Below are 27965 nucleotides of genomic sequence, written 5' to 3' on the forward strand. Positions count from 1 at the left end.
GATTTCCATAAAATGCGGTTGCCGGAATTTTGTTAATATCACAAGATGTCTTATTTGAACCAATTACAAAAGTTACCAAGAACAACAATCCTATTGTAAAGTTTGTAACATACGAAGTAGAAGGGTTACATGCATGGCTAGACTGCACTTAATTATACCCTTATCGATGACAGTCGACCCAATAACATATGATGTTTCGCCGCAAACAGCTTCCATTATGACTCTCGCATTCTTCCATCTCTAAACACCAGTTTATTTCTCATCGTTAGCTTTGTTTTATTTAAAGATGAAACATTGTCAGAAATCCACCTTATCGCCATTTGGACCCAAATGAACTTGACATTCGACCCAGTGACCTTGATCTTTAATCTGTTGACTTCTTGTTTAATTCAGACCAACTTTGCTTAATAATATCATAACAAAAAATTCGGAAAATACCAAATTTAACCTTGATCTTTAATATTTGGACATGGTGACCTTGACCTTTGGTCAGTTCATCAAATGTTTCATTCTACCATTTTTTTCTGTGTAATGTCATGCCAAACTGTTAATTAGTTATCAGCTATATATTTGACCTTGACCACCTAACTCCGTGACATTGGCCTTGGACAAGTTGGCTCATTGTTTTTTTCTGACCAACTTTGATTCATGTTATAACATGTCCATCACTTAAAAGATACAATATTTGAGCTTGACAATTGATGTGATAACCATGACCTTTGCCAATTGACTCCTTGTTTAATTCTGTCTAACTTTGCATCATAATGTTATTACAAAAATGTTCAATGAAAAAATGCAAAAATCGACATTGAACTTTGATCCAGTGACCCTGACCTTTGGTTAGTTGACTCCTTGTTTAATTCCGACCAACTCTCCTGCATCATGTTGTAATGATATATTCATCAGTGAAAAGATATAAAATTTGACCATGACAGTTACGCCCGATGACCCAGAACTTTGACCTTGATTTTTCACCTACATGTAACCCAGGGTAATTGTTGTACGTTGTATGTGTCAGGTCCCTGTGCAATATACTCGTGATCTGTACTTATTGTACCCGTGAATCGTATTGTGGTGTTATATCCGTACTTGTTACCTGTTATGAGTTGTACTCATGTATTGTATAGTGGTCGTAAAAGCATGGTGATAGGTTGACATAAGTGTCTGTGACACTTGTTCCTATTTCCATTATCGTCTCGTTTATTGTATATATTGACAATGCTTGAAATGAAATAAAAGAAAGTTCAAACTAAAAGCAAATTAGTTGGATTATTAATGAAATTTTTATGGGAGGCAGCGACTTGTCCCCTAAGTAAAATTAATTCTAATTCTTTCACACTTTGTTAGCTTACATTTTCAGATGAATACTACATGTAATTTGCATAACTTTGTAACTTTTCATCACATAGCTCAAATTTCACCCACCAAATTCTAAATTTGGACAAAAATCTCATCTCTTCTCCAGCAAAAATTTCTAGGCTTGTTGGATGGCTATCACGAATATCACGGGATATCATGAATTCATGGGACAAAAACAGACTTGCTTGATGGAGGGTATAATTACTGAACACAAATAAAACCGTATTATGTGGTATCAATTCTAGCAAGCAAAAACACAAACAAATGATTATATTGGTCATGTAATTAATGTTTATTCATGTAACACAGATCTAGGCACAAATCTGTCTGCAACAAATGTAAAGTCAGTATTGTTTTGACTGCATACCATTGATATATGGATGTCTAAACATTTTACAAGCAACTGGCACATTTACTTAATTTGCACTAGTTTGTTGGGTGTTTTTATTGTACAATAACTCCTATCTGCTGTGAGACTTTGTCTAGCTGACTACTACCGATGTAAACTGTTCAGCATTACAGACATTAACTCACCAACACTCACCTCTCACACTCTCACACACACAACTTACATACTTCACAACCAATACAAGTAAACAACATAGTGATGAGAGTGTTATTGCATTTGGAAATCAATACATATATATTAATAACTAAATAACTTAAAGATTACTTGTATTTTCCTTATCTTGTTACTATAATTCATACAGTCTACCAATACCATACAGGTGTATCAATAAAGATAGATCACAAACCATGATGGCCTCATACACATGCATAAAAGATGAAGAAAATTTAAACATTTGTGTGCAATCATTCTATTACTAGTTCAAAGTGTGCCCAAATTTGTTGCTGTTGACAATAATAGATCAATGAGACCACTGTCTGTATTGACCATTAAGGTGAGAACTGAAATAATGTAAATTTCTATAAAAGCATATTTTTGCATTTAACATGCCAGAACACTAAAATAGCTGCAGTTTTAATCTGTTTTAAATGAGAACACATTGAGTTATGACATTTGAATAGGTATGTATGAAATGATACATGGTAAAGTACCTGCAATGCCTAACAGTACACAAGATTTGGTAAATAATGAAACACATCATCACAGCACGTTGAAACATTCATTAAAATGAGACTAAAAGATAAATATGTAAAAAATTGATTTTTTCGTTTTGTGGACGGAACTGAAAAAAACATAGAAAATACATCAACAAAAAACACTCACACACATTAACAATCTGTAGACGCAGTACCAACAGATCACAACTTGGGATCCTTTATAAATTATTACCTTACTTCAACTTCTACCTTGTAATCAAATATGCAAAAGTTTGTTTAAAATGATTATGTAGCCATACTTAGTCTAGATCAAATATAAAAAGCTTCAAAACCTCCTTGCACAAACATCACCAATTACACATACACTTATTCATAAACCAACATGTGTAAAGTGTAAGAGAGTCATTCAGTTGATATTTTTCTAGTGCTGATTTTCGACATACTGTATGTTATCCTTTTTCATGAAAAAAGATGACTCAAATCAGCTTCTCATTGCCGAGAACAAATTTATTTAAAAAATAAACAAAAAGACACAACTGAGGTGTGCTGTTCAATATATATAAAGAAATTGGAGAAAAAAGATCTTTAAAATCTTATCCAGAAGTTAAATTCTGCTAAACAACAAATAATGAAAATTAGGGTAACTACAAAAAATGAAGGGCTGACAGGGGTATGATAAAAATATTTGGTGTTTGTGAGTCTGTGGAATATTGGACCCAGAAGAAATAGAGATCTTTACTCAGCATATGTGGCACTTCGGAAACATTTCACACATATTTACAGCATACCATGGACAACATGGGACAACAGATCACAAACTGAAAGCATACCGTGGACAATACGGGAAAACAGATCACAAACTCTTCAAAAATACAGAAGAAATGATCAGGATTTATAGAAGAGATTCGAAAAAATAGAATAAGTGATTGCATGAGACATAAATGCATCAATTACATTAGTTTTTTTCATATAAATAATCTTAAGAACACTAGTACCTCTGTACGTGTGTATATACAATATTATGATGAACAAAAGACACACGGAATGATGAAAAGCACTCTTTACTTATAACCTTAACCTCATTTTCCATGATGCATGCTTCAATAATTTTCTATCTTATAAAAAGTTCTGTAGCTATGTACTAGTAGAAACCAGCTGTCGCAATATCATCATATACAACATTCTATAGTCAACTTACACTCAATTGTAAAGTGAATCTAGGAAAGATTTAGCTTATCACACCACAAAACACTGCCACTTTAGCCAATTTAAATGCTTATACACTAATAACAAAATGCTATTTTCTGTATTGCAGTATATAAGCACGTGGTTTCTTGTATAATATGAAGATTGTGTTATTGCTTTAAGAGAAATATATGACACTTTAGTGACCTGGCACCTTAGTGACCTGACACCTTAGTGACCTGACACCTTAGTGACCTGATCATGACACCTTAGTGACCTGGCACCTTAGTGACCTGACACCTTAGTGACCTGGCACCACCTTGGTCATGTGATCTTTGACCAAAAGCTGTAAGGTATGTTACAATATCAATCTTCTGGGTACTGATATCAAATTACAGAAATTGAGCATACTGCAATAGGTACACAGGAAGGAATGAAAGGATTACATAAGGTTAGCAACTTCAACAAACTAGGAAGTGCACTGGAGGATAATTAGCATTTTAAATATTGTTCCTTTCTTTATGGACTGAATGTACGAGTAATGGTGTGTTCACTACCTGCTATTTTCACACTATCTTCAAATAGATGTTATTCAGTATTACAATAAAGTGCTATATGCTGAATCAATGTGTGACCATATTTTCTGTAGTTTACATGTAGTGGTGGGAATGTAACTAATACACGCAGGAGCTACCGCATGCCATAGCCATATTGATTGTAGTCTTCTTCATCTGGCGCATCGTTACTGATGTAGCGGCCATACTCATCCATCATCGGATGACCATACTTGTCCATTGGCTGACTGTATGGGTCTAGCAGATTTCCATACTCATCTGTTGCCTGGCCACCCTCCATTACAAAGCCCATGTGGGACTCAGGCCGGGCATAGGGCTCGTATGCATCATCTACATCTGGACCATATCTGGGGGTAAAGAGTAAGGCTATTATTGTCAGCATCTATATTGTATTGTAATTTTTCAATGTTTATAATATCTGTACAAATTAGATTTTTATTCTTATAAGTTCTGATTTCCCCATCTTACTAAACTGTCCAACATAATACTGACTTCCCTAAAGTTTAAAAATAGACAGTAAAGTTGGTTGTTTTGTTTCACTAATTAGTCAAATAGACAGTAAAGTTGGTAGTTTTGTTTCACTAATTAGTCAAATAGACAGTAAAGTTGGTCGTTTGGTTTCACTAATTAGTCAAATAGACAGTAAAGTTAATAGTTTTGTTTCACTAATTAGTCAAATAGACAGCAAAGTTGGTCGTTTTGATTCACCAATTAGTCAAAGTTTTATTTGGCTTACTTTAAATTCCATCTAACAAAACTAAAAGATTTCAGTTTTCTTCTTTAAGCCTGTCAAACACAACAAGTTATTTGATGAACAATAATTTGATGGTCATGAAAAACCAGTAAAATCTATATAGTTACCCATAACCATAGGGTTTGCCATCATACATTCCATTCTCGTCAATGTACTCTGGTGTGAGGTGTCCGTCCATGATTCCATTGTCATATGCATCTATGTATAAAAACAATTATCATTCAATTATATCATATCAAACTACATTGTATCTATAAACCAGAAAGATGAATCGCCTACTATACACTCCATGTATCTACATACTGGCATTATACTGTAAACTGGACAGGAGGTGACACTGACCCTGACCATATCTACCCAACATAACCACAAAATATGTGATTGTAAACTTGTTGTATTTTACAACCGTTATATGTTGAACTGTTTTCTACTTATTATATTAATCATCTTGTTGGCCAGGATAGTTAAGCACACAATTAACAGGGGTCTGGGTATTGGAGGAAACCATATATAGAGTACTTTAATTTGGAAACCTATGCAGTCGGGCAAGTGACCCCATGTCTTTCCCATCTGATCGGGTGAACCCCGGCCACCTTTGTGAAAGGTGAATGTGTTACAAATATTCCACCTGACCACCATGAACATGAATCAATTTTATAAAAATTAACTTGATAACCTTTCTCAGTACATCATCTGCTTTAGATATTATAAAACCTGTATCTATAACAACAACAGACTGGGCATATCTCATTACTATAGACATCACAAAAGTCGGTACAATAGACTGGGGATATCTTATTATCACAGACATCACAAAAGCCGACACTACAAACATTTTTACTTGTAGGGTGAATTTACATAATTAATGAAATTAATATAACAAATCAGACAATTGTGTACTGTTCTATTGAGTAAGTACGGCTTGGACAGATCTGCTCAGCATAGCAATCTTGACACCCCTGTATGGGGGGCAGTGTCAGCAATTTTCACATTCAATAGCCTGCTCGGACAGATCCTATCAATACAGTGATCCCAACACCCCTGTGTGGCGTGCTGATCAGGTGTCAACAAATTTTTAATTCAATGATTTAAGTTATGACGAGTTAATTTAATTTATCATATACACTGACACAAAAGTATTAACATGATAAACTTACGACATGCAAAATATCACAGCTCATGACATTGTGAAAATTCACACTCGGGTCAATATAAAAAGGTAGTTACTAAAAGGTCACAGGCATAATGACAGTTCTTGTGGCTGTATGTATGACGTCAAGAGGTTCTCTATCCCGCGAGGTAGAATGATAGTAATGATAAAATAGATATTATTGTAAATCATTAACTTAAAAATAAAGAGAGCATAACACATTACAGGAGGAAACATGCTGCATTACAAATACACACATGAAACATTTGGTCACAGAAAATGTAATGACATGGAATTTGATGTGTAAGATAGGATACACAGGTAAGACAATATTCAACATTTCCTCCAGGACTAAGGGGAGACTTTTCAATGTGTGCTTAACGCTGGGTCAAAAGACTATTTTCTTCCATTTTATTACTATATTATATTTTATGTGAGATATAGTTAACTAGTTACCTGTTTAAGGAACTTTTTTAGTGTATACATTATATACCACTTCCGTAGTCTTTTATATACCAGCTACTATATGCTAATAATGATACTCCGAGGCATACAACTACATGCACAGAAAGTGGTATTGAGTATTTTGAATATTTTGTATGTGTTCAGAAATATTTTATAGACAGTACAATGTATAAGTAGATTCAAGAAGAGCACAGTAAAGGATGTATGGTACTCTGATCTGACAGTTCGTCCATGACATCCAGACAGGCCAATCTCCCAGTAGGTATTTCTAATGTCTTCAGCATGAATCCCTGTTAATAATGCATATCAAAATAGCTCCAGCATATAGTGACAGAAAAAAAACAACTTTAGACCTGAAATTGTACCAAAAAGTGAGTTGCAAACATGCAAAAATATTACTGTAACAATACATAAATCATTTTCACAAATTGAATCCATATCATTTTAGGCCCTAAACATTCCTGCAAAGAATCAACAATGTAAGCAGCTGTATACTGAACTGTAGGTTTTCAGAGAAACTTGCCCAAAACCATAAAATATTTTTAAATTTTACCCCAAAAAGCCATAATCAATTAACTAATGAATGTTAGAATAATTTGCAGAATCAGAATAATTTTTAAAAGTGGAATTCTAAGATCCTGATAAGACCCCACAAGAATATTTCCAAATTATTTTTTTACTGAACCATAGGTATATAGAAACTTGTTCCAAAACTTGTTGACAGAGTGACACATTTAGAATTATAATAATGAGGATATCTACTCAGAAGTTTGAAGTGTTTTCAAAGTAAAACAGCAGGTCCTACACCAAGTACTTCTATACCACACACAATGTACCAGTCCAGATATAAAACAGATATATGTCCGTGCTGTCTGTACAGAGCTACATCATAAACTGACAACACACAACACCTTAAGCACAACAATGAATTTACAATAAGGAAAATATAATCCAAACAAGAGGCCCATGGGGCCTGTATCGCTCACCTGGTTGGACTTGACCAAATGTCAAAATAATGTTCATGTTCAATTCCTTTTGTTTGTTAACCTCAAACAATGCTATATATGGTTATAGCGTGGGGATCCCAACTGCGTTAAAGAAATAATGAAGTCCAGACTCTCTGAGTTTACAACATGCATTTATAACTTTATGACTAGTAGTGATTTAAAGGAATTACCTCTATTTCCCATATGGGGCCCCACCTCTTTTGCCCCTCGGGGATCAGAGTCACCATATATGCAAAATCTGTTCCCCTTCCCCCAAGAATGTTTCTTACCAAATTGGGTTCAAATCCATTCATAACTTTATGACTAGTAGCGATTTAAAGGAATTACCTCTATTTCCCCATTAGGCCCTGCCCCTTTGGCCCCTTGGGGGTCAGAGTCACCATATATGCAAAATCTGTTCCCCTTCCTCAAAGGATGTTTCTTATTAAATTGGGTTCAAATCCATTCATAACTTTATGACTAGTAGCGATTTAAAGGAATTACCTCTATTTTCCATGTGGGGCCCCGCCCCTTTGGCCCCTCGGGGGTCAGAGTCACCATTTATGCAAAATCTGTTCCCCTTCCCCAAAGGATGTTTCTTATTAAATTGGGTTCAAATCCATTCATAACTTTATGACTAGTAGCGATTTAAAGGAATTATCTCTATTTCCCATATGGGGCCCCGCCTCTTTGGCCCTTCGGGGGTCAGAGTCACCATTTATGCAAAATCTGTTCCCCTTCCCCCAAGAATGTTTCTTACCAAATTGGGTTCAAATCCATTCATAACTTTATGACTAGTAGCGATTTAAAGGAATTACCTCTATTTCCCCATTAGGCCCTGCCCCTTTGGCCCCTTGGGGGTCAGAGTCACCATATATGCAAAATCTGTTCCCCTTCCCCAAAGGATGTTTCTTATTAAATTGGGTTCAAATCCATTCATAACTTTATGACTAGTAGCGATTTAAAGGAATTACCTCTATTTTCCATGTGGGGCCCCGCCCCTTTGGCCCCTCGGGGGTCAGAGTCACCATTTATGCAAAATCTGTTCCCCTTCCCCAAAGGATGTTTCTTATTAAATTGGGTTCAAATCCATTCATAACTTTATGACTAGTAGCGATTTAAAGGAATTACCTCTATTCCCATATGGGGCCCCGCCTCTTTGGCCCCTCGGGGGTCAGAGTCACCATTTATGCAAAATCTGTTCCCCTTCCCCAAAGAATGTTTCTTATTAAATTGGGTTCAAATCCATTCCCTCTAATTTCCCCATTAGGCCCCGCCCCTTTGGCCCCTTGGGGATCAGAGTCACCATTTATGCAAAATCTGTTCCCCTTCCCAAAAGGATGTTTCTTATTAAATTGAGTTCAAATCCATTCATAACTTTATGACTAGTAGCGATTTAAAGGAATTACTTCTATTTCCCCTATTGGGACACGCCCCTTTGGCTCCTTTGGGGTCAGAGTCACCATTTATGCAAAATCTGTTCCCCTTCACATAAGAATGTTTCTGACCAATTTGGGTTTAAATCCATTCATAACTTTATGACTAGTAGCGATTTAAAGGAATTGCCTCAATTTCCCTATTCAACCCCGCCCCTCAGGCCCCTTGGGGGTCAGTCACAATTTATGCAAAATCTGTTCCCCTTCCCCCAAGAATGTTTCTGACCAAATTGGGTTCAAATCCATTCATAACTTTATGACTAGTAGCGATTTGAAGGAATTACCTCTATTTCTCCATTAGGCCCCACCCCCCTGGGGGTCAGAGTAACCATTTATGCAAAATCTGTTCCCAATCCCTGAAGGATGTTTCTGACCAAATTGGGTTCAAATCCATTCATAACTTTATGACAAGTAGCGATTTTAAGGAATTGCCTCAATTTCCCCTATTGGGCCCCGCCCCTCAGGCCCCTTGGGGTCAGAGTCACCATTTATGCAAAATCTGTTTCCCTTCCCCCAAGAATGTTTCTGACCAAATTTGGTCAAAATCCATTCATAACTTTATGACTAGTACCGATTTGAAGAAATTACCTCTATTTCCCCATTAGGCCATGCCCCTTTGGCCCCTTGGGGGTCAGAGTCACCATTTATGCAAAATCTGTTCCCCTTCCCCAAAGGATGTTTCTGACCAAATTGGGTTCAAATCCATTCATAACTTTATGACTAGTAGCGATTTAAAGGAATTGCCTCAATTTCCCCTATTGGGCCCCGCCCCTCAGGCCCCTTGGGGGTCAGAGTCACCATTTATGCAAAATCTGATCCCCTTCTGCCAAGGATGTTTCTGACCAAATTTGGTCAAAATCCAACAAGAACTTTTTGACTAGTAGCGATTTGAAGCAAATGTTGACGGACGACGGACGACGGACGACAGACGACGGACGCCGCACCATGGCATAAGCTCACCGGACCTTCGGTCCAGGTGAGCTAATAAAGTGAACCCAAATTTGTCATAGAAAGAAAAGACTTAAGCATGTGATATTACTACTTTTAAATTCAGTGTAAATATTAAGGATGAAAAGAAATATAAAACGTATACTTCAAACTCCCTACTTCCAAACTCTCAAAATTCAGACACATTCCCATATGGCTGTTTTTTTGGTCTACACCGTTACAAAAGCAATGATCCTGGTTTTTTGTTTTTTCGTTGTTTTTTTTTTGTGAAAAAAAAGTAAAAGAACAAAATGGCATGTCATGTGATAACTATTGAGGAACACGGCACATGATGCAGGCTCTAAGACCACTTACCCTTGTTACCTATAGTTCAAAACAAAATACAGAAATTTACCCTGCATGGAACATGGAAACACTTAATGTATAGGAACAGTATTTTCCTAAACTAGGATAAACAGTAAAACATTCAAAATATCTTAATACTTAATTTTTTTAGTTTAAAATATAAAATTGAATAAATAGTATGGCACACAAGTCACATTAGAATCACAATAAGACATCTATTCTCTGTATATTATGTACTTATAATTCACTAAGCTACTTATATATCATGCCACTTTAGACACCGGGCAATATGCTAATCTTCTTTAACAGCAAAATATAAAATATGCTGAGATCTTGGAAGATAAGCTTTTATTATCACACTGGATCTGATGGAATTAAGTAGGTTAAGTTATGAAATTAATCTAACATGGCTAAACTTCTTGTTCCTAGTAAACACATCCCCTATAGAAGAGGTCTGGCCAGACTACAGCATACACTTGGTTCCCTGGTGAGATGTCCATAATCACACCCAATAAAAGATGATTGGTAAGTCTAATTATCTGTTTAGCCCTAAACTCACCTCCATAGAACAGGTCTGGTCGGTCGAGGATGTCAGCATCCTGGAGGTAGGGGTCATACTCATCCTCGGGGTACATGTATGGATCGGCCATGTCCTCCATCTGTCTCGTCTCCACCATTTCGAGCCACTGGGAATTGTGCCAGCGAAACTTCTCCAACTGGATTTTTTTAGCCCACTCTTCATCAAACTCCTGTGTGTTACAACATACACTTTGAGATAAATTAGCCCTCATCAATCTCCTTAGAACAAGCAGTATGACTTCATGGCAAAAGTTATTTGCAAAATAACTTTTAATGTATCTGTATGATAGACTACATTGCTATGTCTAGTGTTTTCTGTAACATTAATCTATATCATCCCATTAACTTACCGCTATGATGTCCAGAGTGTTGTCACAGACTTTCCTAATCTCTGCATTTTTGTCATGCATGAGGTCAATCAGGTAGGCTGGAGCCTCTGATCAGCTGTTAAGGAGCATGCTATATCCACTACTATACATCATCCATGTAAACAAGTAATCAAGTGTTCAGATATTTATCACGAGAGATCCAGAGGGATCGTGGTGATACCATCTAATGATTTTTTTTTTATCTGTGTATAATTATCTTTTCTCTCAAATTAGTACTTTTTTCTTCTTCCTTTTAATCATTTAAAAACAAAGGGAACCTTCATATGAAACCTTAGAAAGGCCCCATGACAAAACTTCCTGAGAAAGGCCTATGATAAAACTTCCTGAGAAAGGCCCATGACAAAACTTCCTGAGAAAGGCCCATGATAAAACTTCCTGAGAAAGGCCCATGATAAAAATTCCTGAGAAAGAGCAATAGCAAACTTCAACTTTCAAAATTCAAAGAGACCCTTGTCTGCCATTTCGTTTCCAATCAGTCTCAAAATTGAACATGCTCAGCAATTTACCAGGGAGAAGTTTGAGAAATATCCTTCCTGCACTTCTCAAGAAATACATGTAGTGATAATAAACTTAAACAGTCAAAATCGAAGATGACTGCCTGTTGGCCATTTTGTTTTCCGGATCTGCCTCAAAATTGAATGGGCACAAATATGGACCAAGGGGAACCTACATTGTCATATGAAATTTGAGCCTATGATGTACTATAGTGATAACAAAGATTGTTTATGGACAGATAGACCATGGACGAAGGGCGATTTGAATAGCCTACCATTCAATTTCTCAGACCCAATCACCCAAAATTATTTAACAAGGATACGAGTGTCCTTAATGATGACTTCTCTCGTTGACTCATGGAAAATCATCTGGTAGAATACATAGACAATCTGACACACCATCTCATCATCTTCTTGTTTTGCTGCAATGAACGAGGAAATTATACTATAATTAGGTGTCCTCACCTGTTGTAGTAAAAGACTAGTTATCTCTTCAGTATACTGCTGATGTAACTACCGTGTTAAATTTTACAGTAAGCTGATGAAAAGTAAATCAAGAAAAATAAATTATCTCTTACTATACATTAATATGTATATTCCATAATGAATCTCCTCTATCTATGTCCATAATGAAGCACCTTTATGTATATTCCATAATTGATAACCTCCATCTATGCATAATTGATAACCTCTATCTACATTCCTTTATGAATCTCTGAAAATATGTTCATGCCTGCAAGAGGAACCATAGCTAATACACACTGAGGATGTAACTTACCATTTAAAAGTTCAATAAGACACTGTATGATGTTAGACTCTGCTAACATCTTAGCACAGGCATCATCATTACACACAGTTCCAACAAGGATAATGACTTGAAGTACAATGTCATCCTCAGCCGACCCTGTGCCAAGTATAAACAGAAACTTTAATAATATCTATCACACTACTTAGATAACTGAGCCCTTCTCATTATATAAATATCTACTTTACCCTTGATCCTCCCACTGCAATACATTAAGGATACAATATGTGATATGAGACTATATAACAATGGTAACATGACCGATATTGTGACGTATTGTGACAACATCTTGATCTCTTTGATAAGGTTTACACTAACTATTCTAAGAGCTCTTCTGACTCTTGTTTGGAGAGAAAGACAAACGAATGAAGAATAACCAACTTAAAATTACACTCTACTAACTGTAAATAAATAAATATGTCATGATTTATCAAGTTCTTCTTTTGCTGTCAAACTTACATAAGTCCAAGAAACAATGCTTTTTTTCAGCAATAAACCATATTAACATCAAATGATCGAACACTTTCTGCTCAAATAAGTATCTTTTGTACATTTAAATACTAATTTAAAAAGTTTTGTCGATCACATCAGATGACAGTTACATATGTACTGATGTGACAGTCAACAATGATTTACCAGAGGTAAAAACCCCAATAATGTATGAATACTAGCATATAAATGATTGATTAAGATTTTTTCTGATGAAATATTACTGTTGAATATTTAGTCATTACCAACTCCATATAAATACAAAATGCATAGTAAACCAAAAGAAATTTTTAGAAGAAAAAAATATAAGTCCCAAAATAACAAAAAATGAAGAATGTACGAAGGACAAGAACCTTATCAATACCTTATGTCTCCTTCATGCAAAGGGAAGACATAATAAATACCAGTTATATAAAAGGGCTACTCATCAGGTCTCTATTGTATATGACACCTAGGGTATGAGGATGGGTATCGAGGAGACACCTAGAGTATGAGGACAGGTGTCAAGGAGACACCCAGGGTATGAGGACAGGTGTCAAGGAGACAACTAGAGTATGAGGACAGGTGTCAAGGAGACACCTAGAGTATGAGGACAAATGTCAAGGAGACACCTAGAGTATGAGGACAGATGTCAAGGAGACATCCAGGGTATGAGGACAGGTGTCGAGGAGAAACATAGGGTAATAGGGTATGAGGACAGGTGTCGAGGAGAAACCTAGGGTATGAGGACAGGTGTCGAGGAGACACCTAGGGTATGAGGACAGGTGTCGAGGAGAAACCTAGGGTATGAGGACAGGTGTCGAGGAGAAACCTAGGGTATGAGGACAGGTGTCGAGGAGAAACCTAGGGTATGGGGACAGGTGTCGAGGAGACACCTAGGGTATGAGGACAGGTGTCAAGGAGACACCTAGGGTATGAGGACAGTTTTCAAGGAGACACCTAGGGTATGAGGACAGGTGTCAAGGAGACACGTAGGTTATGAGTCATGGAGACACATAAAGCAGGAGGAAAGGTGTTGAGGAGACACCTAGGGTATGAGGCAGGTGTCGAGGAGACACCTAGAATAAGAAAATAAAGCATAGAAAGACAGAGTAGTGAGGAAAGATTTAAGATCCTAAACTAATTAGTGTTGTGATACTTCAGGGGGCCCACTTTTAGTTGGCTTCTACGATCAACATGCAGTGAAATACAGCCGGCCTTATTTTGGAGTTCTACAATTAATGTCCCCTGGACAGAAGACAAAGGATAAACCAACCTGGTGGGGACCCCACAATAAATCACGCTTTACAACATGCATTGAGATTGACTGAATCTTACATGGGGCTATATTGTGGGTGGCTTCATAGCAAGAGTCAGCTGTCTTAAATACCCTACTACACATGTGAGATCTATTTAGCACATTCCAGCTAGCAACCAGAGGCCAACTGGATTTGCACTCTTCTCCTTCTAGAATATAACTTCCGGTCACTGGATTTGTCTCGAAAATGGAAGATTTATCTTCAAAGACGGCAGTGACCATGTTTAATATTGTGCGACATGTGGAGTGATGAGTTTCACTAGAGATGGATTTATGACACATACATGCACATGTTTGTGTCATAGTGTTTGAGAAAATTTAAAAACTTGTTTGTTTTGGGTTATGTTCTTTCGGTTTAATCGATTTACATATAACAGAATGCAATCTTCTGAGAAGGGTGCAAATCAAGTTGGCCTTAGAGGATCACCCTGTGAAGTATTTGAGAAAAGACAGGAATATTCTTTCCCTGCTCCTGCACGGGTTCATTAGATCTGGAGCAGAAAGGTTTGTGAATAGAGAAAAACTAAAAATATGATTCTGCATTTTGAAATAAGAAAATACCTACATACAGTGTATGTTAGTAATGAGATCCCAGAGTGATCTTGAGTCCCACTAATGTAGGAGTTTTTGTTGCTTTTTTTCCACTTTTAATGACAAAATAAAAATCATCACTATATTTTTAATTTGTTCCTTTGATAAGTCTCAAAATTAAATTTCACAACTACATGAATTCAGACACATCCATGAATTTTTCCATGGAAATAGCAACAACAAACCTCAACTGTAAAAATCTTTTATAATTGTTGCCTGTCAATTATCTTGTTCTTTTCAATCAGCTTCAATATAATGGAACATTCAGAACTAAATATATATGTAAGTTAACAGACTTGTCAAATTTCAGAAAGATCCATGCCATCATTTTTAAGAAATAAAGAAACTTTAAATGTCAGAATTCAAGTTGACCACTTGACAGCCATTTTGATATTTTGATAATCTCAAAAATGCACAACTGTAGAAAAACCTTATTTTGAAAGGAAAAACTAATGTACATTTGTAGCTACATGTATAGAAGATTATGTAAAGTACTTGTGAGAGAAACCAATACATGTATTTCTTACACAGTGGTCAAGAAAGGGTGCTAATTATATGTTCATGATGATGTTTATAATACAACGAAAAATGTAGAAACCCTACAATTACAATTATCTTTATAATATGTGAAAAAACCTCTTCCCTCCTCTTATATACAGATATGATGGGGTATAAATTCTCATCAAGATATCTTTAAATAGCTGCTAAAAAGTTATGCCTCAGGACTGCATAGAAAATTTTGCACTCAATTGCTTGACCTTAGATCTGATAATGAAGATCACAGTGACCTGAATATTAGTACAATTCACCGCAACTGTATGTGGTTGATGCAAATATAGGTAAACTGTTTAAATATTATGTCCAAGATAGGATTGTATAAAAAAATTTGCACTCAGTTGACTCAGACCTTATATTGAATGTCGACAGAGTGACTTGATTTAGTATTATACACCAAGCCTGTGGGTTGTGAATGTATGGTTCAAGTTTTACCAAGATATCTGTTCTAAAGTTATGATCCGGACAAGAATGTATTAGCAACAACAAGAACCAGTAGGAAAATATGTCCACCTCAATCAATTCCAATTTTGTTAATTAAACAGATATAAACTCTAAAGGCTTCTGAATCTCCCACTCCAATGGGAGACATACCAAATCTCACACTATGGGTGATAAAATGATGTTTTAGATTAATTAGTCTTCTATTTGCCATTGTGCCTGATCTTACAAACAAGCTGCTGTTTGATGAATATCTGTATTTAACTTTATTAAACCAATGGATGTACGAAATGTATTTCACCATGATTCAAAATACCATGCTACACCGGTATTAAAATAAATGGTACAGAGACCTGGACATTTTTAGAAACAACCAATGATCGTAGAATGTGTACATGCATATAGTTCTGACTACATCTACAACAGATGTAGAACTACTCAGTGAGGTTTCAATAGGATAGAATAATACAGTTTTCTGCACTAATAGAAATCTACATAAGATTTAAAAGATCAACCTACTTGAACTGTCTGTAACAAAAACATAGCTTCCATTATATATCAGTTCTGGGAATGTATAGTTCTGGTAGGATCTCATAATACTGATAAATGGTAAAATATCTATATTACATTACGTATAGTTGCATTTATTATAAATCATATATAATATTTTGAACTTAACATTAATCCAGTTGGTAAACTAAGATATATATTGAGCATATAATTAATGATACATTACCAAACGTTAATCAAATAATTTTCTGTCAATCATAAATCTTTTCTCCCCCAATTTTTCAGCCAGTTAAAATGTCCGACTCATTACATTATACCATATAAAAACTACAAGTCAGATGCATTGATAACTACCTGGCATAAGTCTCTCTTTGATCCATGGCACCAGGTTATATTCACGCAGAATTAACTCATAATCCAGGTCAGGGATGGTCAAGTTCCCTAGGATTCCAAGGGCTTCCAGTGCAAACTCTTCATCATCACAGTTCAGGGTTGCTTCAGCGAGATCACTTATGTAGTCCTGTAAATCACATGTTTTTCATCAACACATTCATGGCCATTTAATAACATGAGATATTACAACAGTCAACTGCCTTGCTATGGCCCTTATAGTCTATATAAATGACATGATGTAAATGTGCAGAATTTATTAATTGTCACTGGATGATTTCTGGCACAGAAGGATCAACAATAAAAGCAAATTATTACAGTATATCTTGATATTCTTACTGAATGTCATGTAAAAGTTCACAACAGGAAGCAAGTGGACATAATGATGTAATGAATAATTACATATACCCAAGGTTTTATAAGTATGATGTATAAGGAAACATGTATGGACTATGTACTGATGTAAGACTTACAATAAATAAATTTTTCGTAGGTCCATCATGCTGTGATATATTCCGTATCATTTTCATAAGCAAAGGGTCCTTAAACTTGAATGCTCTCTTCATTAACATCTTCAGACCACTGCCCTCACAGATGATCTGGGCTGTGCGTTTGTTGGCAGCCAGGTTTATACAGAGCGCTAATAATTCTAGATCAGGGTTCTCTGGGCTCTCAAGGAACATTTTCATCACCTACAACATAGATGTTATCATAGTTATTACCTACAAGATATCCTGGTACATGTATATCATACACAAGAGGCCCAGAGGCCAGAATCGCTCCTGTGACCCTGAGAATAGGCCAAGGTCTGTCATATAAGGAAACTTTAATGTACTCTACCTCAGGTACCTCCTAGCCAAATACCTACAACACATATCAGTATAAATATCTTCATCTGATATACACGTACCATGGGTATACAGTCAGTGTAGGTAAACATCGACTTAGACTTGTCATCCATGCTGATATGGTACAGGATACAGAGGACTATCAGGCGATGATTCTCATTATCTGTAACACATATTGATATATTATGTTCAACTTATTTATTTAAAGTTCCAATATTTCGTAACAGGAAACATTCAACAGTAAAATCAATATCTGTAACTTGTTCATTTCATGATTCCCTCCAGAAATTGGATATAATTAGATAATTAGATATAGCCAATAGTAAAGAGCTAATGGCTTGCAGAGTTAGTGACTGCTAACTCTAATTATCACTCATTACCAGGGAAAGTTACAAGAACTAAATTATAAATCCGAGATACAGATTCTACTTACTCAGAAGGCCAACAAGTTTAGGAAGGAGACCAAACTTTATCATTTTGCTGCGTAGATCGGCATCAAAGGAAAGATTGAGGAGTAATCGTAGTGTGATGTTGAGTAGATCTTCATGTTCACACGGAACAATCTTCACGAATCTCTCCATGATGTTCATCTGGGCCTACAATAGGCCACAACATCATACAACCTCAGCCTTATACTTCTATCTATATAGGGTACTGACTTCATATCGATGGATCACAAGCTACTGTCAGTAGCAGATTTAACATGTTCACCTGATACAAATAGCTACAAATCTAACTGCTATTAATATATTGTTTTTACTTTATTCTAAATTTGTGTAAATTTCAGATCTATTGATATTGAACTGTTACATTGCATCTATTCATCAACTAATTTTAACAACAAAATACAATGTGCAATAAATGTCTGATAAGTAACATGGATACAATTAATTACTATAATTATATTTGAGCTATTGATTTTTTTTTAAAACTACAAACCCTCTAATTAGAAACAAGAAATCTGTAAAGAAATAGAAGCTGATATCCCGATCTTTTTCATAATGCATACCCAACTAAACTTCATGAGAAAGGCATAAGAAATAATTCTGAAGATGGCATGAATACTTGGTCTAATAGATTTATAGTTAAATGTGTGGACTAGCTGGCTTTGTTGTGCTGTATAACATGAAACATAGATTGTGTATAAACATTTTCGTTATTTTTGTGGTTGCTATATGCAATCACAAATAAAAATACAATGAATACAGTTTGTGTATTATTATAATAATATTAATGCATTTTTGATATATGGGCTTACCGCGAAAGTCTGTACTCATGAAATAACTTGAAAGCTCCAAACAACGAAAGAAAGTAAACACAAACATTTCATGTCATAAAATATACCTAAAATATAAACATGCTACAAGTAAATACCATTTCTTGTTTGTTCTCAATAAAGATGCTAAGTTTCTTGAGGAAGGACACCACAAGGATGAGAAGCTCAAAGTTGTCACGCTCCATTGATTTCACCAGCATCTTCACAACATTTTTATTCCTCATCTTCATCTCCACCTTAAGATCCTCTGCCAGGTTCAGTAACAGGTAAAATGCCACTGAAACATAAGCATAGTTGTTACCAAAAGGCAAATATATATAAACTAAATCTATCAACCTGTATGCATGCAGCAGACATATAGAAGTGCATCATAATTAGGTAAGTGTTTTATCTTAGCAAGGTTCTTGTAATATCAACTGGAGAATAATTTCAGAAAAAGTTGGTTACAACTCAGTTACAACGAAAACTCCTCCTGGAAAATACCCTCAATGAAAATCTGTAATTCTGTTATCCACTAAAATCTGAGTACACCAAATAATAATATTCACAATATTTCCTGTTATCCCCTACCTCGAAGGAGTTGTTCTTGTTTTTTCACCAATCCATCATATTTTTGTAAACTTTTTTCAAAGTCCTCCTTTGTCCTCTTGTCTTTTTCTCCCTCAGGTACAAGCAGTTAAGATCAATTCACACAAACATTTATCTGTTTTACCTTCAAACCCTCTTAACATAATCTAACTTACATGACCCTGTATTACCGCATCCCTATACAAGTTAACTGCCTGGTATGCAGTTGCCATTTCATTACATAACAAATTTAATGACCATGCCATTGATAAAGACCCTCCTGAACATGAAATCAAGGACAATCTACCAGTAGTGACACCTCTATATAACCTTCCTACCTTTTCATGTCTGATCAGGGAATTAAACCACTGCCGCCTAGGTATTACCAGTATTACCGCTGTGCCACCCTTTAAAAGTATATAACATTAAAAAGACGTCTCAAGTTATTTAGTTTTCGGAGAAATAAAGCATGTACATGAATATTTGAAGGATAAAAGACTTATTTCTGGGTCCTACAGATGAGTACATGTATCAGTAAAGGATATCAGCTTTCCTCTTCCTCTGTAGCTCCTCATTCCACATATCATATTTCTTCAGCTCATGCTCTACAACATTCATACATAAAGCCCCAATCTTGAAATGGAGAATGACACCATGGAATTGTGTGAAACTTGAGAAGCAGAAGAAAATGTAAACAATATTTGTGGCCAGTTCTGTGTTTTTCTTCCAGTCTTCTCGTAACACTCGTGCCAATGCTCCAACCACAGTTTCTGAAATAAACATAAAAATATTTAAAATATGCTGTCATTTTCAATATAGACACTGACCACAGATATAAACCTTATCCATCAATATATATATATATACCCTGGTAATGATTATCTAATAGGTGTAATGACAGACGAGGCTAGCACCTGTACACTGACAGGACTACTGAATACTGAGAAGTGACAGACGAGGCTAGCACCTGTACACTGACAGGACTACTGAATACTGAGAAGTGACAGACGAGGCTAGCACCTGTACACTGACAGGACTACTGAATACTGAGAAGTGACAGATGAGGCTAGCACCTGTACACTGACAGGACTACTGAATACTGAGAAGTGAGAAAGTTATAATCATTAAGAAGTTGCCATACAATGTAATTCCTATTTTTCTTCTTTCACTCATTACAGAAACATTTGAAAACCTAATAATGATCAAAATTACCATAATGAATATGAAAAGTATTAATTATTCAATATGAAGTGATGTTTTCATCAGGAATGTTTGCCATCTTGGTCAAACTTGTTTGGAATGAGCAACAAAATATCTTTACTAACCTGAAAGAAGCTTCCTAGTAACTTATCAACCATCGGTATAAACAATGGCTTTATTATACACATTCAATCATGCTGATATTGTAATTTATGCAAATACTGCAAGTTTGAATTCTTCCTACATGGGAAACCCCTGTACACAGCTAGACACACATGCACAACAAGTCAGTGTACTTGAAAGGCCTGGACAACCCACCTACTTTAAACAAACTGAGGAAATGTTTTGCTCTCTGAAGCAGTGGTTTATTTGTAGTGGATAATGTACTATTGATACTGTTTGCAATAGGGTGACACTTGCATTGTTAACAGACAGGGTTCAATGCAATGACAGTAAAAGACCTAAATATAAAACTGAATTGCACAAATGGAGCTAAACAAAAGTCAAACAAGTGAAATTGACAGATTTTGCTCCCTGAAAAGTCATTGAAACTACATTGTGCAGGCAAGCAATGGTACACACATTGTTAGTCATGTGAGACAGAAATATGTGTATGCCTATACCTTAAAACTTGTGTGAAAGGATTGTTCAAAAATTGCACAAATGGGTCCGAAACAAAACATGAGGTCACATGACACATGCGAATAAGACAAAACCACCTTACCATGGTACATAGTACATACATCAATAGAATGCCACTGACATGGATATTATGGTGCAACAAAGAATTTAAATTCCATAGTTAACCTTAATGTGATCTTAACTTTGGATGTAAGGACACAAAACTGGTATGCGATACATTTCTGTGCCACCCTTCATATTCCATAAAATGTCATCACCCTACTTCAATAAGAAGGTATAGCCAAGATGAGTTTGACATTTAACATGTAGACTTAAAGAAACTCAATATGATCTGCATCACTTTCCTTGCCAGCCAACTATATCCACACAATTTTGTTTATTTATCTTCAGAAATTATAGCCCAAAACAAGAACCTCTGACAGATGAGTGGACAGGACAGAGGAAGTAGTGACTATATGCAGCCCTTTGGAGTAACAGTGTGAAGTGCAGGTCACTCAACCCTGTCAAATCAATATCCTCAAAAACAGTCAACCCTGTCAAATCAACATCCCCAATAACAGTCAACTCTGTCAAATCAATATCCCCAATAACAGTCAACCCTGTCAAATCAATATCCCCAAAAACAGTCAACCCTGTCAAATCAATATCCCCAAAAACAGTCAACCCTGTCAAATCAACATCCCCAATAACAGTCAACCCTGTCAAATCAATATCCCCAAAAACAGTCAACCCTGTCAAATCAACATCCCCAAAAACAGTCAACACTGTCAAATCAACATCCCCAAAAACAGTCAACCCTGTCAAATCAACATCCCCAAAAACAGTCAACCCTGTCAAATCAACATCCCCAATAACAGTCAACTCTGTCAAATCAATATCCCCAAAAACAGACATATTCAAACAATCAGTATCACTTTCCCTCTAAGAACATCTACAGTACTGTTACAAAAATATAACTATCTATAATTCACAGACACTTTACCATTCTGAAAAAGTTCCTCCAAATTATCTGGATTTCTGGCTAACTGTAAGATGAGAGCTGAGCCTCTGATTTTTTCTGGGACATCTTCATACAGAAGTTCCATGTAATCATCAACATCATTGATGTTTGCCACCTCATCTATCTCTGTTGCATCATATGTTGGAACTTCTGGCTTTTCCTGCAGTTGGGTTTTTCCAGAAGCTGTAATAAAGGCAATGCTAATTGCAATTATACCAGTTATCAACATCAAATTCACTCCAGATTCCTGGAAAATTAGTTAAATCATATTGATATTTAGAATTGCCTTTGCTGTATCTTACAGCAGAACTGAACATGAAATTTCTAACTGAAGTGTACAAGCTAGAGATCTACAGGTACAATTTATCTATAACTGGCAAAATTATATATTAGCAAAATAGGTTACAAATTCAATGTGTATGGCAATAATAAAATGAACAGTACTAGTCCTGTAGAAGTACTGCAGAATTATGATGACAAGATTATAAAACTGCATGCATACATATTTATAATATTAAACACTTGTCTGTAACTAAATATGAACATTATCAAACTTGTGGTAAACTTCAGATTTGAATTGAAGTAGCAATGTCATTCTCACCAATCTATGAAATGTCTGCCTATTGTACTTATCAAATTTCAATATGATAAGAACTAACAGTGAGTTCCTGGTAGTTCTTTGAGTATACTCAGTGAAATATGGTAGTGATATTGCTTGTTGAAACCTTACCTTTGTCGAGCATACATACCTTGTGGTTCGGGAGGTAATGTTACCAGTAAGAGTTCAATGAAATCCTTACCTTTGGTGGGTTCAGATTCCTTGCGGTTTTGTAGGTAATACAGCAGCTGTTCTACTTCAGGCAGCTTACTGGGGTGGATGAGTTTACACTTGTCAATAATCTCCTTGGCCAGGGATGACAGGTCACTGTTTGGATTCAGACTCTTCACTCTTATTCTGTCAATTAGGAAGCAGAAGATGAAGTGAAGCAAATCTGGTCAATTTAGATCTAAAACAATGCTACAATATTATCTAGTTATAGATATCTTGGCAAAGACAATTCTTAAATTACTACAGCTATTGTTATTTCACACAGATTTTGGTTACACTTTGCTTGCAACTTTACACATACAACTTTACTGTACACATATAGTATATATCAGCATAGAAGTTATAATAATATTGTGAATAAATTTAAGAAACTTATTGATTTTTTTCAGGCATTCTGTCAGACAATGACAAAAGAAATAGGACAGCCAGACAAACTCCTGGTCAAAAACATAAATACATAATTTTGTATGACTATATATATATGTTTCATCAATATACAGAGAAAAAACAGTAGAATTTTCCATCTTCTTTTCAAAGCACAAAACATGTCAAAGCAATGCAGCATAACCAAGAAGAAGTAAATATAATTTCCTGAAATAGCGAAATCTAGAATTATTTTATGAACTGAAATTGAATTGAATTGTTGATATCTTATATAATAGTATCTGGATGCAGTAGCGTCACCTATACCATAAATTGACAAACACAATCACATCTGAAATGATCATTTGTAAACATCTTGAGATTTTAGCAAGACAAAGAAGGAAAACTTTTCAGTCTGGTAATTCCTATAGAACAGTCATGTGTGTACAGTAATGGAACAACATAAATGCCAAACACACATGTCAATGTACTGCTACATAATTATAAACAAAGCATTGGCCATATATATAATCAACTAAATTATCAACCGAGAATATTGTGAATATTTACATTTTCTGACATTCTTTCCGTTCTCCCAGCATTGGATCTCCAAGCTCTCCAAGTATGGTTGCCTCCAGTTCATAGTTAACAACAAGAGCCTTTTCTGTGGGGTGAATATCTATGGTTCCACCTTTAACTTTCCTGTATTTGAAAGGAAAACAAGTCATCAGAATCCAAGAATATCAAATGCAATTTATCTCCATGACAGGAACCATCACACTCTCCCATCTCTCTGAGCCACAGACATATATATGGCTGTTAAAGTGATCATGCAATGATCATAAACCTGAAAGATTAAAACAGAATGTCGGACACTAGTTATCATTTAAAATAATCCTTCTAATAACAAAATGTTTAAATCTGGCATCAAGGTAAACAACAGAGCAAACTTCAGAGTATCGAAATGAAAAGTTAAGACTACAAAATAATGATGATTTTGAATTTGCAGAATTTGTTTTATAGTTGTGACAGTATTCTACAGGTGAGATTAATTGGTTGAAATTGTTGGTAAAAAATAATGACAACATTAAGAATAATCATTAATGCAATATGTTTTTAGGACTGACATATATATATACCATTAAAAGAAAAGAATGTATATATATATATATATATATCAGCTTATTTGATAGATATCAATGGAAAACCAGATTCAATTTTTAAAGCTCTTTCCTGCCTTTATCCTTACTGCCTCAGGGCTTCCAACTGACCCTTGATTTTTATCAATATCAGAGGTAAATAACCATTTCTCAGAAATCTGAAGGGTCAAAACATATCTCAAATAGACTTACCCATGCTCCTTCAACCCATTCCCATGAGTAAAATATGACTTTGGGGAGCCAAGAACATACTCTCAAGGGTCTACTTCTACTGGATACCATGTCTATATACAGTAAAACTCGGATAAGTCGAAGTCGACAGGACCAAGCAAAATATTGGACCTATCCGATGGTTCGACTTATCTGTGTCCGTTTGTATACAGAGACAAAATATCCGAATATCATCGGCTGTATGCCGAAATCGAACAAGTGCTTGATAACATGGTATAAAATAAACAATAAATAATAGCAAAGAAATTAATTGTACATGATAACAATTATTTGTTTATCTAATAAACAGTATCGTGCATGGTTACAGATCAAAACAAAATTCACAGGTAAAATTATCTTTGCCATACAGACACGTGTGATTTACACACGAAGTCGTAGACATAACATTCTATGAAAACGATACATACATTATCAGAATATAAATGAACATATTGTACTCACATTATTTTTCTTAAAATCCGTTTATATTGTTCTACAAGTTAACAATATGAAACAATAAACAGTTCAGGAAAATTTGATCGACCGTACGCATGTTGATTTTGTATAAAAGGTGAAGGCCGTGGTCGGTGTTTATCGGCTGCATGATTATGCATTGCCACGTTGTTTTGTACAGAATAAAAAGCATCCAGCATATTATTGTTACTATTGCATCGGTGTACTCAGAATTGAGGCATAGATAAATAAATCAATGACAGACAAGTATTTTCAGTGTGCATTTTTCGGGTGGAAGATATGTAATTAATGGTTTATTTTTTCCTTATATTTTTCGGCAGCCATGTGTATCAAAACAGTTAACAGAACAGAGTAGGTCATGATGTTATGGTTTGTAGACTAAAACTTGAACATTTTATTCTAAGTTATGTATACCCTAACGTTTTACTTCACCTGTGCACCTGTATAAACAATGGGATGAGGTGCGACCGACAGCCAGAAACTAAAAATAGGCTCTGGTAACACCGCTACAACTGATCGGTCACACTTGGTCAATCAAGCCGATGACGGCAAATTTTACCTGAGAAAGCATGATGCCTTTGATGTTCGACACATAAATGGAAATTTTGGTATTGTTTAGAAGGGAGGGATGACAAAATATATTCGACACAACCGCAGTATTCAAATCATCCGGGTTTGAATTACTAAGATAAAGAAGGGAAAAAATGGGACCGAACAAAACATTCGACTCATCCATGTATTTGATTCAAGCGTGTTCGACACAAGTGAGTTTTACTATATATTGTAATAGGAGATGAAAAATGCATGGCCAAAGAGGGGTTAAAACCCGGGACCTCTGAACACTAGCTGGATGCTTTTCCAATTGAGCTACCTGTTTGCAGATGATTGACCCGGTCCAATTCCGCTACACTATCCCCTCCCTTTTTAAGACTTTGACCCCGAAGACTTTACAACTCATAACCCAGGTCCGGGTATCCCCTTGTCAAATATTCAACTCACTTGATACAAGGTTTGGTGCAGGCACCAAATAAAGAGGAGTGGAAAAATGCTTGGCCAAAACGGGGGTTCGAACCCGGGACCTCCTAACACCAGCCAGATGCTCTACCAATTGAGCTACCTGGTCACCAATGATCAACCCAGTCCAGTTCCGCTACACTCTCCCCTCCCTTCTGAAGTCGTTGACCCCAAAGACTTCACAGCTCATAACCCAGGTTCAGGTATCCCCTTGTCAAGTATTCACCTCATTTGAAACAAGGTTTGGTAACAAGCACCAAATGAAGTAGGAGTGGAAATAGGCACGGCCAGAGCGGGGTTCAAACTTGGGACCTCTGAACACTAATGGGATAACACATAATAAGTTCATCTAAAGGTATGCAGTGTAGCGGGACTGGACTGGGTCGATCATCAGTGACCAGATAGCTCAATTGGTAGAGCATCCGGCTAGTGTTCGGAGGTCCTGTGTTTGAACCCTGGTCTGGCTGCTACATTTTCTCCTCTCCTGTTACAAAATTGGCGCCCATCTAAAATACCCACGGTGGTGGTATAAGGGTCTTGTGGGTCTTTGAGGGCGAAGACCTAGAAAAAAGGAGGGAGGTGTGTAGTGGAACTGGACTGGGTCGATCATCGGTGACCAGGTAGCTCAATTAGTAGAGCATCCGGCTAGTGTTCGGAGGTCCTGGGTTCGAACCCTGGTCTGGCCGCTACATTTTCTCCTCTCCTGTAACAGCAGCATAAGCTAGCTGGTGCATTGGAATATTTTGTTAGATATCATCTTGGGTACCTATGTAATATTCAGCTACTTGCAGTTTATAAAAAATATCTTAACAAAATGGCATGTGCCTTGGTTCTGGAACCTATACTGAAAAAAACCAGATCTCACTATACTGATAGAACCCAGGCACCTGTGATTTATGGTAGCAAGATAATCAATAAATGCACTTCTATCAGGTCTAATAATCACAACATGTACACGACATTTTATCCAATATGCAACTACTGAGTAGTCTACAAGTAAAAGTCATGCACAAGCCGTCATCATTCGTAAGGTTTTAAATTGATGGCACTTAAATTAAAATCGATATCAGCTAATTATTTTCTTCTTGAACAACAACCTTTTTAAGTAGCGCGCATCTTCTGCCTGCATTTTGCTTGATCGTGTCTGTAATTATATGTACCATTAAGTAGTTTTCATATCATGTATTTGTTTATAGACGAGACTTCCATTACTAAAATATTTATAGCCTCTAAGCGCGAATATTTCGTAAAATATTTAATTTTTAATAAGTCCTCAGTTAATGAAAATATCTATGGCGGTTCCATTCTAAAACTAAAATGTGAGTTTGAAATATGTATAAAACTTCGTGTTTTATGAATAAATACATATATATTACGTATAAAACAAAAGTTTATACTCTTTAAATTATATATTTCGGATGTTTCTCCTTTTTTTAGTAACTGCTGAGGTAGCCCGAACAGATTGTACGTGGGATAAAACAAGTGTACATTCCTAACTCGATTCGGACCCATATTTATGTCAGATAAATAAGTACCATATTTTAACATTATATCTGACAGAATTTTACCAATTA

The 27965-nt window shown here is 35.9% G+C and overlaps 1 protein-coding gene across 9 annotated transcripts; it reads right to left on the bottom strand.

The window, feature by feature from the left end:
• Positions 1-1627: 1627 nt before the first annotated feature.
• LOC117320221 (kinesin-associated protein 3-like) lies at positions 1628-27613 on the bottom strand. Of its 9 annotated transcripts, XR_004530961.1 has the most exons (21): positions 27489-27613; positions 24104-24235; positions 23142-23296; positions 22324-22524; positions 20045-20269; positions 19503-19598; positions 19031-19209; positions 18090-18252; positions 17719-17819; positions 17282-17500; positions 16773-16938; positions 16428-16436; positions 12509-12634; positions 12054-12152; positions 11198-11283; positions 10828-11017; positions 10278-10286; positions 5046-5136; positions 3926-4531; positions 3865-3893; positions 1628-3832 (listed from the first exon to the last, which is right to left on the bottom strand). XR_004530961.1 is itself a non-coding variant. In XM_033874877.1 (19 exons), the coding sequence occupies exons 1-19, from the start codon at positions 27518-27520 to the stop codon at positions 4300-4302; spliced, it is 2511 nt and encodes an 836-aa protein (XP_033730768.1). In that variant the 5' UTR covers positions 27521-27613; the 3' UTR covers positions 1628-4299. The 9 variants fall into 9 exon arrangements, 4 of the variants coding, with proteins under 4 accessions (XP_033730768.1, XP_033730793.1, XP_033730787.1 ...); XR_004530959.1 differs by having other exon boundaries at positions 1628-3893; XR_004530960.1 differs by lacking the exon at positions 3865-3893 and having other exon boundaries at positions 1628-3848; positions 3919-4531.
• Between the last annotated feature and the right edge of the window lie 352 nt (positions 27614-27965).

This window comes from Pecten maximus, chromosome 2 (genome assembly GCF_902652985.1).
Source record: "Pecten maximus chromosome 2, xPecMax1.1, whole genome shotgun sequence".
NCBI classification, from domain to species: domain Eukaryota; kingdom Metazoa; phylum Mollusca; class Bivalvia; order Pectinida; family Pectinidae; genus Pecten; species Pecten maximus.

Coding starts and splice junctions, on each gene's coding strand:
- LOC117320221 (XM_033874877.1), bottom strand. CDS start 27,520: ATGCAGGCAGAAGATGCGCGCTACTTAAAAAG. Junction 24,236..27,488: donor GATGCGCGCTACTTAAAAAG/GTTGTTGTTCAA, acceptor TTTCAAATACAG/GAAAGTTAAAGGTGGAACCA. Junction 20,270..22,323: donor GGAGGAACTTTTTCAGAATG/GTAAAGTGTCTG, acceptor TGTTTATTTCAG/AAACTGTGGTTGGAGCATTG.